Here is a 12,940-nt window from a genome sequence, read left to right on the forward strand (position 1 = left end):
TTCCAGCCAATGAAAAGCTTCACTTGCAAGATCTTGCATATCAGGCTGGCCTAAAAGGCACAGGATTCATTCAGGATACATTTTCTGGTCAACTCTAATGTACGTGATAATGTAAAAAGCAAACAAAACAGGGATTGACATAAGTGAACAACTTACCTGAGCAGACAACACCAGCATCTTCCGCATGTGTGCAGTCATGCTCTCCCCAGTTACTTGCAGGACACTGACTGAGTTCTGATTCTGCCCCTGAGCATCGGACCTCATCCAGCCAGATGGGTCCAGTTCCCCCCCAAAATTGTGCTTCAAGTGTGGCTGATATTGCAGGTCCACAACGTAGCTGTTGGCACACAACTGTGGCTTCCTCGATGCCCCAATCGTCATCACAAATGGTGCCCCATTGGCCATTATGGAGAAATTCAACCATTCCATTGCAATGACTTGTACCATTCACCAGCCTAATCTCCAGCTGTCCCGCTTCTGCAATAGATGAGTCCAGCACCACACCTGGGCAAACCCAAGTTCAGAGAACCAGTTAGCAAGTCAGATGAGATTTCTCCCCACCTATAACAATTTTTAAAATAGCATCAGGAAAGAAAAAGTGGAGGATAAAAGGCTGTGACTTTTGGCTATTTGCAGATTAGTTGCACTGCGGAGAGCTTCCTGGGGAGACCACACATTACAAGGAACTCAAAATAACTTTTGCTAGGTTTTAATAACAAAAACGGGGACGCAGGTGGCGCTGTGGGTTAAAGCCTCAGCGCCTAGGGCTTGCCGATCGAAAGGTTGGCGGTTCGAATCCCTGCGGCGGGGTGCGCTCCCGCTGCTCGGTCCCAGCGCCTGCCAACCTAGCAGTTCGAAAGCACCTCCGGGTGCAAGTAGATAAATAGGGACCGCTTACCGGCGGGAAGGTAAACGGCGTTTCCGTGTGCGGCTCTGGCTCGCCAGAGCAGCGATGTCACGCTGGCCACGTGACCCGGAAGTGTCTCCGGACAGCGCTGGCCCCTGGCCTCTTAAGTGAGATGGGCGCACAACCCCAGAGTCTGTCAAGACTGGCCCGTACGGGCAGGGGTACCTTTACCTTTACCTTTTAATAACAAAAACAAAAATGCCTTCTACATTATAATATATCAATAAGCATGACCCAATCACCAGGGTACTGAGAGAGCTAGGTGCTGCTCTTTATATACTATACCCAATTGCTGACACAGCTTAATTAACACAACTTAAAAGCACCTGCTGGATGTGGGTGGCACTGTGGGTTAAACCACAGAGCCTAGGACTTGCCAATCAGAAGGTCGGCGGTTCGAATCCCTGTGACGGGGTGAGCTCCCATTGCTTGGTCCCTGCTCCTGCCCACCTAGCAGTTCAAAAGCACGTCAAAGTGCAAGCAGATAAATAGGTACCACTCCAGTGGGAAGGTAAACAGTGTTTCCGTGCACTGCTCTGGTTCGCCAGAAGCGGCTTAGTCATGCTGGCCACATGACCCAGAAGCTGTATGCCAGCTCCCTCTGCCAATAAAGTGAGATGAGCACTGCAACCCCAGAGTTGGTCACGACTGGACCTAATGGTCAGGGTTCCTTTACCTATACCTTTAACAGCACCTGCTATATTGCTTCACAGCTGTAAAACTAGGTCACGTTATTTGCTCTGGCCCTTAAAGACATACACATCTTGTGGAACAATAACAAACCTTCAAATTTAAAGAAACCATTCAACAGTGACAGCTGTCTTGCTGGCCGGAAAATATCTGTTTGTTTGTTTGTTTGTTTGTTTGTTTGTTTGTTTGTTTGTTTTGGGGGAAATTGGCAAAACAAACAAACAAAAGAAAAAGAAGAAACAACAAGAAAAAAAAATCCTTCTGGTCCTGCATGTGGCTCTTTGCAATGATAATCCAGACTTTTCCCCTCCACTGGTTGCATACACTCAACCTGGGTATCAAACATATTCCAGTGAGACTTAATTAGATTCCTTAAGTGCAATTTTTAAAAACTGTGGGAGACAACCAGCAAGGATATTATGAGATGGAAACTGGAAGATTTCACTCTAATGGATAGACTAGCTCTAACCAAAATGGTTATCTTCACTAGATTGAACTTTTCTTTCTCTCCCCCCCCCCATGCTTGTACTCACCATGAAGTTGTTATACTAAGTGCCACACTTTTTAACAACAACAATAATAAAGGTGCCAGTACTGCGTACCCTTACTGCTAGGTGCTTTATATCTATATTTCCACTGCCACTGCATATACAAAGCTCCTGAATGATGACTACCTCTAGCATGGCTGGTCAATTATTATTACTATTTTAATGATTATTAATTAAAATTCTATACCACCCTTCATCTGAAGATCACAGGGTGGTCTACAATATAAAAGCAAAGAATAAGGGAATTAGCAAAGAATTAGGTCCAGTTGTGGCCGACTCTGGGGTTGCAGCTGAGGGAGCCAACGTACAGCTTCCAGGTCATATGGCCAGCAAGACTAAGCCACTTCTGGCAAACCAGAGAAGCACACGGAAACGCCATTTACCTTCCCGACAGAGCGGTACCTATTTATCTACTTGCACTTTGACGTGCTTTCGAACTGCTAAGTTGGCAGGAGCAGGGACCAAGCAACAGGAGCTCACCCGTCGCGGGGATTCAAACTGCCAACCTTCTGATTGGCAAGTCCTAGGCTCTGTGGTTTAACCCACAGCGCCACCTGTGTCCCAAAGCAAAAAATACATACCATAATAACAGACAAAAATAATACCCCCCCCCCCAGTATTCAACTCTCTTTCAAAACTCCTATCCAATCGCCACTCACTTCCAACATCACAATCACACAATCACCATAAAGAAGGCTGATCGCTGAAGAATTGATGCTTTTGAATTATGGTATTGGAGGAGACTCTTGAGAGTCCCATGGACTGCAAGAAGATCAAACCTCTCCATTCTGAAGGAAATCAGCCCTGAGTGCTCACTGGAAAGACAGATAGTGAAGCTGAGGCTCCAATACTTTGGTCACCTCATGAGAAGAGAAGACTCCCTGGAAAAGACCCTGGTGTTGGGAAAGATGGAGGGCACAAGGAGAAGGGGACGACAGAAGACAAGATGGTCGGATAGTGTTCTCAAAGCTACCAGCATGAGTTTGACCAAACTGCGGGAGGCAGTGGAAGACAGGAGTGCCTGGCGTGCTCTGGTCCATGGGGTCATGATGAGTCGGACACGACTAAACAACTAAACAACAACAACAAAAGCACTCAGAAATGTGTTTGGAAGCAAGCATCTGCTCTGGCAGGAACCGACGGAGATGCCAAACCTATAAAGGTCAACCAGAGGGAAAGCTGGGTGGAGCTGCAGAACCAGTGAGGTCAGGGTTGGCAAGTACAGCTGGCCATTAAGATGTCAGAAAAACAGCCTTGGGAGAAAGGGAGGCTATGGCACTGAGCTCCTGTTTTGTCCCATCCCACTACCCTCCCAAATTAATATTCTCTTGTCTGCTGATACTCAACTCCAAGTACTCGCCTCTGACCAGACAGCCACCATTCTGGAAAGGAGAGGATTCTATTAATAAAAAGGTATCTGAACAGCGGCGGGACGCAGGTGGCGCTGTGGGTTAAAGCCTCAGCGCCTAGGGCTTGCCGATCGAAAGGTCGGCGGTTCGAATCCCTGCGGCGGGGTGCGCTCCCGCTGCTCGGTCCCAGCGCCTGCCAACCTAGCAGTTCGAAAGCACCTCCGGGTGCAATTAGATAAATAGGGACCGCTTACCAGCGGGAAGGTAAACGGCGTTTCCGTGTGCGGCTCTGGCTCGCCAGAGCAGCGATGTCACGCTGGCCACGTGACCCGGAAGTGTCTCCGGACAGCGCTGGCCCCTGGCCTCTTAAGTGAGATGGGCGCACAACCCCAGAGTCTGTCAAGACTGGCCCGTACGGGCAGGGGTACCTTTACCTTTACCTTATCTGAACAGCAGGAACCAAAGCTGGGTCTCTGGTCCTCCCACCCAGCCACTGCACTGATCATCAGTGATACTAACCCAGGAAGAAAATGCTGAAAGAGAACTTCATGCTGAAAGACCATTCAGCCCAGTAGCCAGGGGTGTCCTTTTCCAATGTCCCATGAAGGAAGATCTCCTCTGGAGGCTGCAGCATTTGAACTATCACACTCGCCTGCAGCGTAGCTGTTTCCTATCATATATCGTTTCCTTTGATCTGAGGGGATGGGTTGCCTTTTTAACCAACCAGCACCACATGACAAAAAACTTCTCTTATCAGTGTGCAGTCACTGCATGCAAGAAGTAGGAGCCCACAAATGGACATATTTTTCATGTTGTGTTTAGCCTGGACTATGTGAACATGTGTTTTCTGATGCCTCCTCAAGCAGATTATTGGATCCTTAGGAGCACTGCTGTGGTGAATGAGATTGAATCTCACTTTAATATTTTGAAGCTGGGGTGGGGTGGGGGAGGAATGGATTCTGTCTCATGTTAAACCTCCAAGGTATACTTTTCCAGGATGTGCGGAATCACCTAGTTACCAGACCAAGTTACTTAAGCGACTTAGTGTATCCAAATATATATAAAAAATAAAAAAATTGTCCAGTAGCACCTTAGAGACCAACTAAGTTTGTTCTTGGTATAAGCTTTCATGTGCAGGCACACATTTGAAGAAGTGTGCATGCACACAGAAGCTTATACCAAGAACAAATTTAGTTGGTCTCTAAGGTGCTACTGGACAATTTATTTATTTATATATATGTATTTCGACTGCATCAGCCCAACAGTGCTACCTACCTGAATCTTAGTGTATCCAGTTACAGAACAAAGCAGCTGATGAGTTTGTGAGCTCCTGGGACTTTGAAGAAGATATCAGCCTTCCAATAGCCTGGTTCAAAGAACATGCCAAGCCCAAACTTGACTTAGCCGGTAAAGGTAAAGGAACCCTGGACGATGAAGTCCAGTCAAAGAGAGCTTTCCGGGTCATGTGGCCAGAATGATTAAACCACTTTTGGTGCAACGGGACACAGTGACGGAAACCAGAGTGCACAGAAACACCATTTACCTACCTGCCACAGCAGTACCCATTTATCTACTTGCACTGGTGTGCTTTCGAACTGCTAGGTTGGCAGGAGCTGGGACAGAGCAACGGGAGCTGACACCATCGTGCAGATTCGAACCGCTGACCTTCTGATCATCAAGCCCAAGAGGCTCAGTGGTTTAGACCAGTGTTTCCCAACCTTGTGCCTCCAGCTGTTTTTGAACTACAACTCCCATCATCCCTGACTAGCAAGACCAGTGGCAAGGGATGATGGGAATTGTAGTCCAAAAACAGCTGGAGGCACAAGGTTGGGAAACACTGGTTTAGACCACAGAGCCATATGAACATGAGAAGTGAGTGCCCTGATAAGGCTGCTAAGCAATGGCAACAGATTTGGGAGATACAGGAGCAAGAACAGCAGCTTCACCCTTCAACTTCCTCTTCTACTTTTAACCGATTCACTAAATCATTTCTGCGTAGACTTGCTGAAACAAACAAAAATTACAATGTGATAACTATATCCCTCAAATCTTCAGCTGTGTCGTGGAGATCAGAAAACAAGATAATCTTCTGAAACATACACAAGAGGCATTACTTCGTGGCTGACATTTATTATGAATTATTCTAAGTAGAGAACCCCTTTTGGACTGTTTGTGTGAAAAGGAAAAGGAATGTCAGGATGAAACAGTGAAGTCTGTTATGATTAAATGGGCACAGGATGTTGGACATAACATTATGTTTGCTGACTGGGAACAGTTATGGACCACCGGTTTGAAATTTACGGCATGTAATGCCTTAAGAGAGAATATTATGAAAATGATTTACAGGTGGTACATGACCCCAGTCAAGCTTGCAAAAAATTATCATTTGCCCGATAACAAATGTTGGAAATGTAAGGAGACTGAAGGTACATTCTTTCACCTTTGGTGGACGTGCCCAAGGATTAAGGCTTTTTGGGAAATGATTTATAATGAAATGAAAAAGGTATTTAAGTATACCTTCTTGAAGAAACCAGAGGCCTTTCTCCTGGGCATGGTCGGCCAATTGGTGCCAAAGAAGGATAGAACTTTCTTTTTGTATGCGACAACAGCAGCAAGAATACTTATTGCAAAATATTGGAAGACACAACAACTACCCACTCGGGAAGAATGGCAGATGAAGATGATCGACTACATGGGACTGGCAGAAATGACTGGCCGAATCGGAGACCAGGGAAAAGAGTCAGTGGAAGAAGACTGGAAGAAGTTCAAAGACTATTTACAGAAACATTGCAAAATTAAGGAATGTTAGCGGGATGTTGGATGGCAGCTAAGTGGTTTTCAGCTGTAATGCATAAGAAATAGAAATTAAGGATTTGAATTAAGTAAAAGATCTAATGGTGAGGACTTGCTGAACAAATAATTGTAAACTGGAATATAAGAAAGGGTGGTATGAGGAGGTCTAGAAAGTAAGGTAAAAGAAAATATGTAAATGGAATTTATACATGTTCTTTTTTTTCTTTCTTGTTTTTAAATTGTTTTTACCTTTTTGTATTTTTATATTTCTGTATTTCTGTTTTTTTTTCTTTTTCTGTTACTACGTATTAACTTTGAAAATTTAATAAATATTTATAAAAAAAAGAAAAGGAAAGGAAAAGGAATGAATTTGAGACATTTGTGTCTGAAGATTGGGAAAACATCACTTAACAGAAAGCAGAACAGTTGGATATCACCCTAGCAGGAATGTTTTGAATAATTTCTTTTATGTAACTAACAGATGGAAAATCAGAAATTCCCTTTTATTCTCCTTCTTTTGGCTTTCTTCCTTTCTTCTCTTTGTTTTTTTCTTTTCCCCCTTTGGTGTCCTCTGCTCTGGGTCATTATTGGGGTCCAAGGATTAGACACACATGGTTGGTGGAAGGACCTTGAGTGAGAGGCAGGGAAGGGAAATCTCCCAGGGTGAGAGACTGGGAGAAGAAGGAAAAACTCCCAGGGGAGAGATAGGAGAGCCCACCACTTTCTGTGTGTGACAAGGGTTAAAAACTACCTTTGAGAGAGGACTCTGCATTTTCTTTTATTTTCCATGTTTTTGTTTTTATCTAGATTAATTTCTTTTATCCTATTGTATTATGAAAAAGCTGCAATAAAATCTTCAGAAAAAGCACAGCTAGCTTTGGACAAAGAGACTTGTACATTGTTTCTGCACTTTAGATATGCTGCTGCAGGTTTTCCTCCCGTTAATTTTTCTGGAGCCTGTTATTAAGTATGTTTTATGTTTTATAATTGCACCTGAGCTGTGTTGGGTTTTTGTTTTCTTTGTAAGCACTTTGAGCTGTTCTGGGAAGAAAACTGATCAATACATTTAATCAATAATAATTCATATTTGCATGAGTTAAAGAATTAGTTGCTGGGATGACAAAGTATATAATTCAACATTGCTGTTTGATATGAATTATGTACTATTATGTATCACTATGCATTTATTATAAATTGTATTTATATAACTCTCTTAATTTTTTGAATTGAATGACTATTATATGTTGACATATATGGTTAATTATGTTCTATGCTTTAAACTGTGTTTGTGTGTGTATATAAATAGATGAGTGAATATATGGACTTCTTTCTTTCTTCCTTCCTTCCTTCCTTCCTTCCTTCCTTCCTTCCTTCCTTCCTTTTTGCTTAAAGTGCATACAGAAAACACCCAATCAGGGAGTCATGAGGAGGTCTGAAGTCCAATCCTTTTATGTCACATTATAATGGGTTTCATGAAGAGTCGGTACAGAAGTCAAACCCACAGCACTTCCTTATACTATTGCAGTATCCAGGGAGCACAACTCCCAGTCCCCCATACAGGCAGAGAAAACAAAGCTTGACTTTTCCTGAATTCTGACCTGATAGAACACCTTTGGAGAGTCACTGCAGGTTAGTTCTCCAATTTAATCCTTCAGTTATCAGCAGCTGAGGGATAGTGCTGGCTGATCTCTTTGCTGTATGCGTGTGTGTCTGTGTCAGTCTGTCTGTGTGTGAGAGAGAGAAAAAGAGAAAGAGGACCAAAAGGAAGGAAAGTCTAGGTGCGAGAGAAGTTGAACAATGAAGAAAATGGAGTGCAGTTTGGCAGGTGAAGCTGAGAGACAGAGACATCACATTTCCATCCAATAAATTGCACCCCCAAAGTCCAAGCACTGCAGTTGTTCCGTCTAGCCTCTAAGGCCGGAATTCTAAATACGTATCCTTCTAGGGGGCTACATATTAACTATATATGTATTAAAATTGTTCTGTAAGACCAATTTCTTTACTAAATTCAGATTATAAATTATTTGCAGGGATATTGGCTAATAGATTTAAAAAGATTTTGAGGAGAATTGTCATTGGTGATCAAGCAGGCTTCCTTCCAGGGAGGCAAATGTATAACAACACAAGAATGGTGATTAACATATTAGAATATATTTTTTTAAAAAAATATTTATTAAGATTTCAAAAAAGTTACAGAAAAAAGTTAAAGAAAAAGAAGAGAAAAATACAAAACACAAAAAGATAAAAAACAATTAAAAACAAATCAACCTTTCCATATCTTAACTTTCATTTACTTGTTTCCCTGACCTCCTCGCACCTCCCTTTTTTGTATTCTAGTTCAATTAATTATTTCAGCAAATCCTTTCCATTTTTGCTTTTATCCTAATAGTTTATCTTAATATATTATAACTTTACATTCTCACCTGTTAACAATCCATCTTTAAATACTCCTTTATAACATTACTGCTAAAGCCACATAACTTCATTCCAGTATCCTTCTAACATTCCTTAATTTTACAATATTTCTGTAAATAGTCTTTAAATTTCTTCCCATCTTCTTCTACCAGCTCTTCTCCCAGGTCTTGGATTCTGCCAGTCATTTCTAACATGGAGTAAGAGAGAAAATAGGATGCAGCATAAAAATGATATGTAAAAATCAAAAAGCCAAACTAATATTTCTAAAGGCACCAGGCAAGGCTGCCCACTATCACCACTTTTATTTAAAACAATATTGGAAATATTATTAAAGGAAATTAGAGAAGGAAAAAGAATAAAAGGAATGAAATTGGGATATAGATCTTACAAATGAAAAGCATTTGCCGATGACCTCATCATTACGGCAGAAAACCCAACAGAAAGTATAACAGAAGCAATGGCAAAAATGAATAAATTTGGACAGGTTTCGGGCTTTAAATTGAATAAAAATAAAACAAAATTATTAGTGAAAAATATGAATGAACAAGAAAGAACAGAGCTAGTAAATAAGATATGGCTAACGATTACAAACCAAGTTAAATATTTAGTAATCTGGATTACGGTAAAAAACATAAATTTATCTAATGATAACTATACCCAAATATGCATAGAAATAAAAAAAGACCTGGAAATTTGGAGTAGGCTAAATTTTTTGCTATGGGGAAGGATAGCTACAATAAAGATGACATATTGGTGGTTGTGATCTGTGTGTAGATCCTACCTGTCTTTTCACTCTACTTTGCTCTTCCTTTAGGTGTTCCTATTGTGCAGCTATGGATCTCCCACAAAGATGTTCCTTCAGCCAACGTGCCCTCTTATTCATTCTCTCCTTCTTTGGCCTCCTGTCCCTCTCTACATTATTACATCTGTATGACAAGATGCCATATCAGCGGTGGAGGATCAGCGTCAAGAATTCATCTAATTTCCCAGGGAGGGGACATCCAGCTTCCCTCATTAACACCAAGACAACCAGTAATTCTTCTAGGTCATCCCCTAAGATCATAGATAGTGGCATATGGACAGTGAACTCTGCTGGCCGTTTTGGGAACCAGATGGGGGAATATGCCACCCTCTATGCCTTAGCCAAGATGAATAGACATCAAGCCTACATCTATCCCGCCATGCACCAGTACCTCTCACCAATGTTCCAAATCACTTTACCAGTGCTTCATGCTGAAGTGGCTAAAAAGATCCGCTGGAAGAACTTCCATCTGCATAATTGGATGTCAGAGGATTATAAACACATCAAAGGCAAGTACGTCCGGCTGACGGGCTTCCCATGGTCTTACACCTTTTTTCAGCATATCCGCCAAGAGATACTTCAGCAGTTCTCCTTCCATGACCACATCAAGGAAGAAGCCAATCAATATCTTCAGGAGCTACGGGGGCAGCGCCAGGAGGTGACATATGTTGGAGTGCATGTCCGCAGAGGGGATTATGTCCATGTGATGCCCAGCTGGAAAGGTGTGGTGGCTGACAAAGGCTATTTGGAGAAAGCCATGAACTATTTCAGAGAGAAGTACCCCAATCCCATCTTTGTGGTGACCAGCAATGGGATGGAGTGGTGCAAGGAAAACATCAATGCCTCCAGGGGGGATGTTTATTTTTCTGGGGATGGGCGCGAGTCCTCTCCAGGGAGGGATTTTGCTCTCCTTGTTCATTGCAACCACACAGTAATGACAATTGGCTCTTTTGGCCTCTGGGCCAGCTACCTGGCTGGTGGGGAGACCGTCTACTTGGCCAACTACACCCTCCCAGACTCACCTGTCCGCAAGCGCTTCAAGCCCTCAGCAATTTTTTTACCTGAATGGATTGGGATTCCAGCAGACCTCTCCCCTCTGCTGTCCAAGAAATCTTCTCAAGTCCAGAAGCCAGAAGTTTGAGCAGATAGCTGCCGATTCATGTCTAATTAGATACACTGTGTTCAGGCATTTGGCTAAATACTCTAGGCGAATACTGAAGTGCAGTGCCGGATTTACGTATAAACTAAACAAGCTATAGCTTAGTGCTACACTCTCTTGGGGGGCCCCAAAAAATTAAATGGGAAAAAAAACTGGATGTACATTTTCAAAATATAAGATAAAAAACAAATAAAATAAAACCTACATACAGCAACAGTGTTTTGTGTTGTGTAGGCTCCTATTTGTTATATGCAAATAGCTTTAGATACCTATTAGGTCCATAAATTACCATATAGCATATATTCAACACAAAAAAACAGCGGCAATTTGTTGTTGACAAAGGACAGCTGGACATATAAAGGGCCCCATTACCTTCAGTAGCTTAGTGCCTCATCTAACCTAAATCCAACCCTGCTGAAGTTCCCTGGGAAGTTATGCAAGCCCTATTAAAATTATATTTTAATTAGGACTTTTATTATGAAGAAGTAGCAGCAAGCAATAACTAAATCATTTGCGCGAACAGACCTAGACCCCCCCCCCCAACCCCGGGTGACACCCGAGTGGAATAATGACTCAAGACAACGTGTTTATGGGATTAAAATTTGGCCACAAATTTATTAAAGCTTCAGATGTAGTGAGACCTTGGCTCAGGCATTGGGCGTTTATCCCTCCCAGGCCCTGGCCAGGGATCTGGGGAACATCAGGGTTATCCAGAATGTGTGGGGATTGGGCTGGCTCTGGAGAACATCTGTTCAAGCAGAGAGCCCGCCCCCCATTTTGCCACCGTCACAGGGGAGAGCAATGACAACCTATTGGCGTATGACCAATGCCTCCCTTCAAGACCCCTTTAACGGGGAACACTGGGATCACCGCTGCAAGGGGGGCGTGGTTCACCACTTCCAGCCCTCCCCCCCCCCATTTAGGAAGACAAACTAAAGGATTCTGCCCAAGGCCTGAAACCGCCAAAGTTGTGACATTTTGCTAAAGGTAAGGCAAACCCTGCTAATACAGGAAAATTCCTTTCCAGCCCTTCAACAGCTACCATAACATAGCAGCACCTGTGTACCTATGAAGAAGAGGTTAACCTGCAAAAGAAGTCTTAACTGAGAGAGGGAAGGGTGGGAGAAGCTCTGGGTCCGACTGAGAACTCCCATGTAAGTTCCGCCCACTATTGTGTGGGCAGGGCGATCCCTCCCCTTACCTGGCCAACTCTCTCCTGGCAACGCCTCCCCAGCTGGGATTGGGTAACTGGCAGAGGTAGGCGGCTACCTCCAGGTGTCCAGCCTGGGGGTGTGTGAATCCAGGCTGTACTGCTGGGAGTTGAATGGGATGGGGGGGCTGCACACGACCACGCAAAATGCACCCCCATTTGATGTGGGGAGCAGTCATTCTCCATAGACCTTCTGAAACAAACAAAAAATTACAATGTGATAACTATATCCTTGAAATCTTCAGCTGTGTCGTGGAGATCAGAAAACAAGATAATCATCTGAAACATACACAAGAGGCATTACTTCGTGGCTGACATTTATTATGAATTATTCTAAGTAGAGAACCCCTTTTGGACCGTTGGTCTGAAAAGGAAAAGGAATGAATTTGAGACATTTGTGTCTGAAGATTGGGAAAACATCACTTAACAGAAAGCAGAACAGTTGGATATCACCCTAGCGGGAATGTTCCGAATAATTTCTTTTATGTAAATGACAGACAGAAAATCAGAAATCCCCTTTTATTCTCCTTTTCTTGGCTTTCTTCCTTTCTTCTCTTTCTTTTTTTCTTTTCCCCTTTTGGTGTCCTCTGCTGTGGGTCATTATTGGAGTCCAAGGATTAGACACACATGGTTGGTGGAAGGACCTTGAGTGAGAGGCAGGGAAGGGAAATCTCCCAGGGTGAGAGACTGGGAGAATATGGGGAAACTCCCAGGGGAGAGACAGGAGAGCCCACCACTTTCTGTGTGTGACAAGGGTTAAAAACTACCTTTGAGAGAGGACTCTGCATTTTCTTTTATTTTCCCTGTTTTTGTTTTTATCTAGATTAATTTCTTTTATCCTATTGTATTATGAAAAAGCTTCAATAAAATCTTCCGAAAAAGCACAAAGCTAGTTTTGGACAAAGAGACTTGTACATTGTTTCTGCACTTTAGATATTCTGCTGCAGGTTTTCCTCCCGTTAATTTTTCTGGAGGCTGTTATTAAGTATATTTTATGTTTTATTATTGCAGCTGAGCTGTGTTGGGTTTTTGTTTTCTTTGTAAGCACTTTGAGCTGTTCTGGCAAG

At 42.9% G+C, this 12,940-nt stretch overlaps 1 protein-coding gene and 1 pseudogene across 2 annotated transcripts in view; one reads left to right on the plus strand and one right to left on the minus strand.

Moving 5' to 3' along the window:
- The window catches only part of LOC307200453 (scavenger receptor cysteine-rich domain-containing protein DMBT1-like), a gene marked incomplete at both ends in the record, with an annotated part of 45,513 nt that extends 41,385 nt beyond the window's left edge, over nucleotides 1–4,128 (minus strand). Inside the window, 2 exons of the mRNA XM_079948995.1 lie at nucleotides 157–504; nucleotides 4,014–4,128. Of these exons, the coding sequence (XP_079805121.1) occupies nucleotides 157–504; nucleotides 4,014–4,128 (463 nt within the window). The remainder of the gene's footprint in view (nucleotides 1–156; nucleotides 505–4,013) is intronic.
- A 5,512-nt stretch (nucleotides 4,129–9,640) lies between these two features.
- On the plus strand, nucleotides 9,641–10,645 carry LOC307200454 (galactoside alpha-(1,2)-fucosyltransferase 2 pseudogene; annotated as a pseudogene). Its single transcript has one exon. The product of its transcript is annotated as a galactoside alpha-(1,2)-fucosyltransferase 2 pseudogene (transcript).
- Nucleotides 10,646–12,940: the final 2,295 nt, after the last annotated feature.

This window comes from Podarcis cretensis, assembly GCF_951804945.1.
Source record: "Podarcis cretensis genome assembly, chromosome: 13".
Taxonomy (NCBI): domain Eukaryota; kingdom Metazoa; phylum Chordata; class Lepidosauria; order Squamata; family Lacertidae; genus Podarcis; species Podarcis cretensis.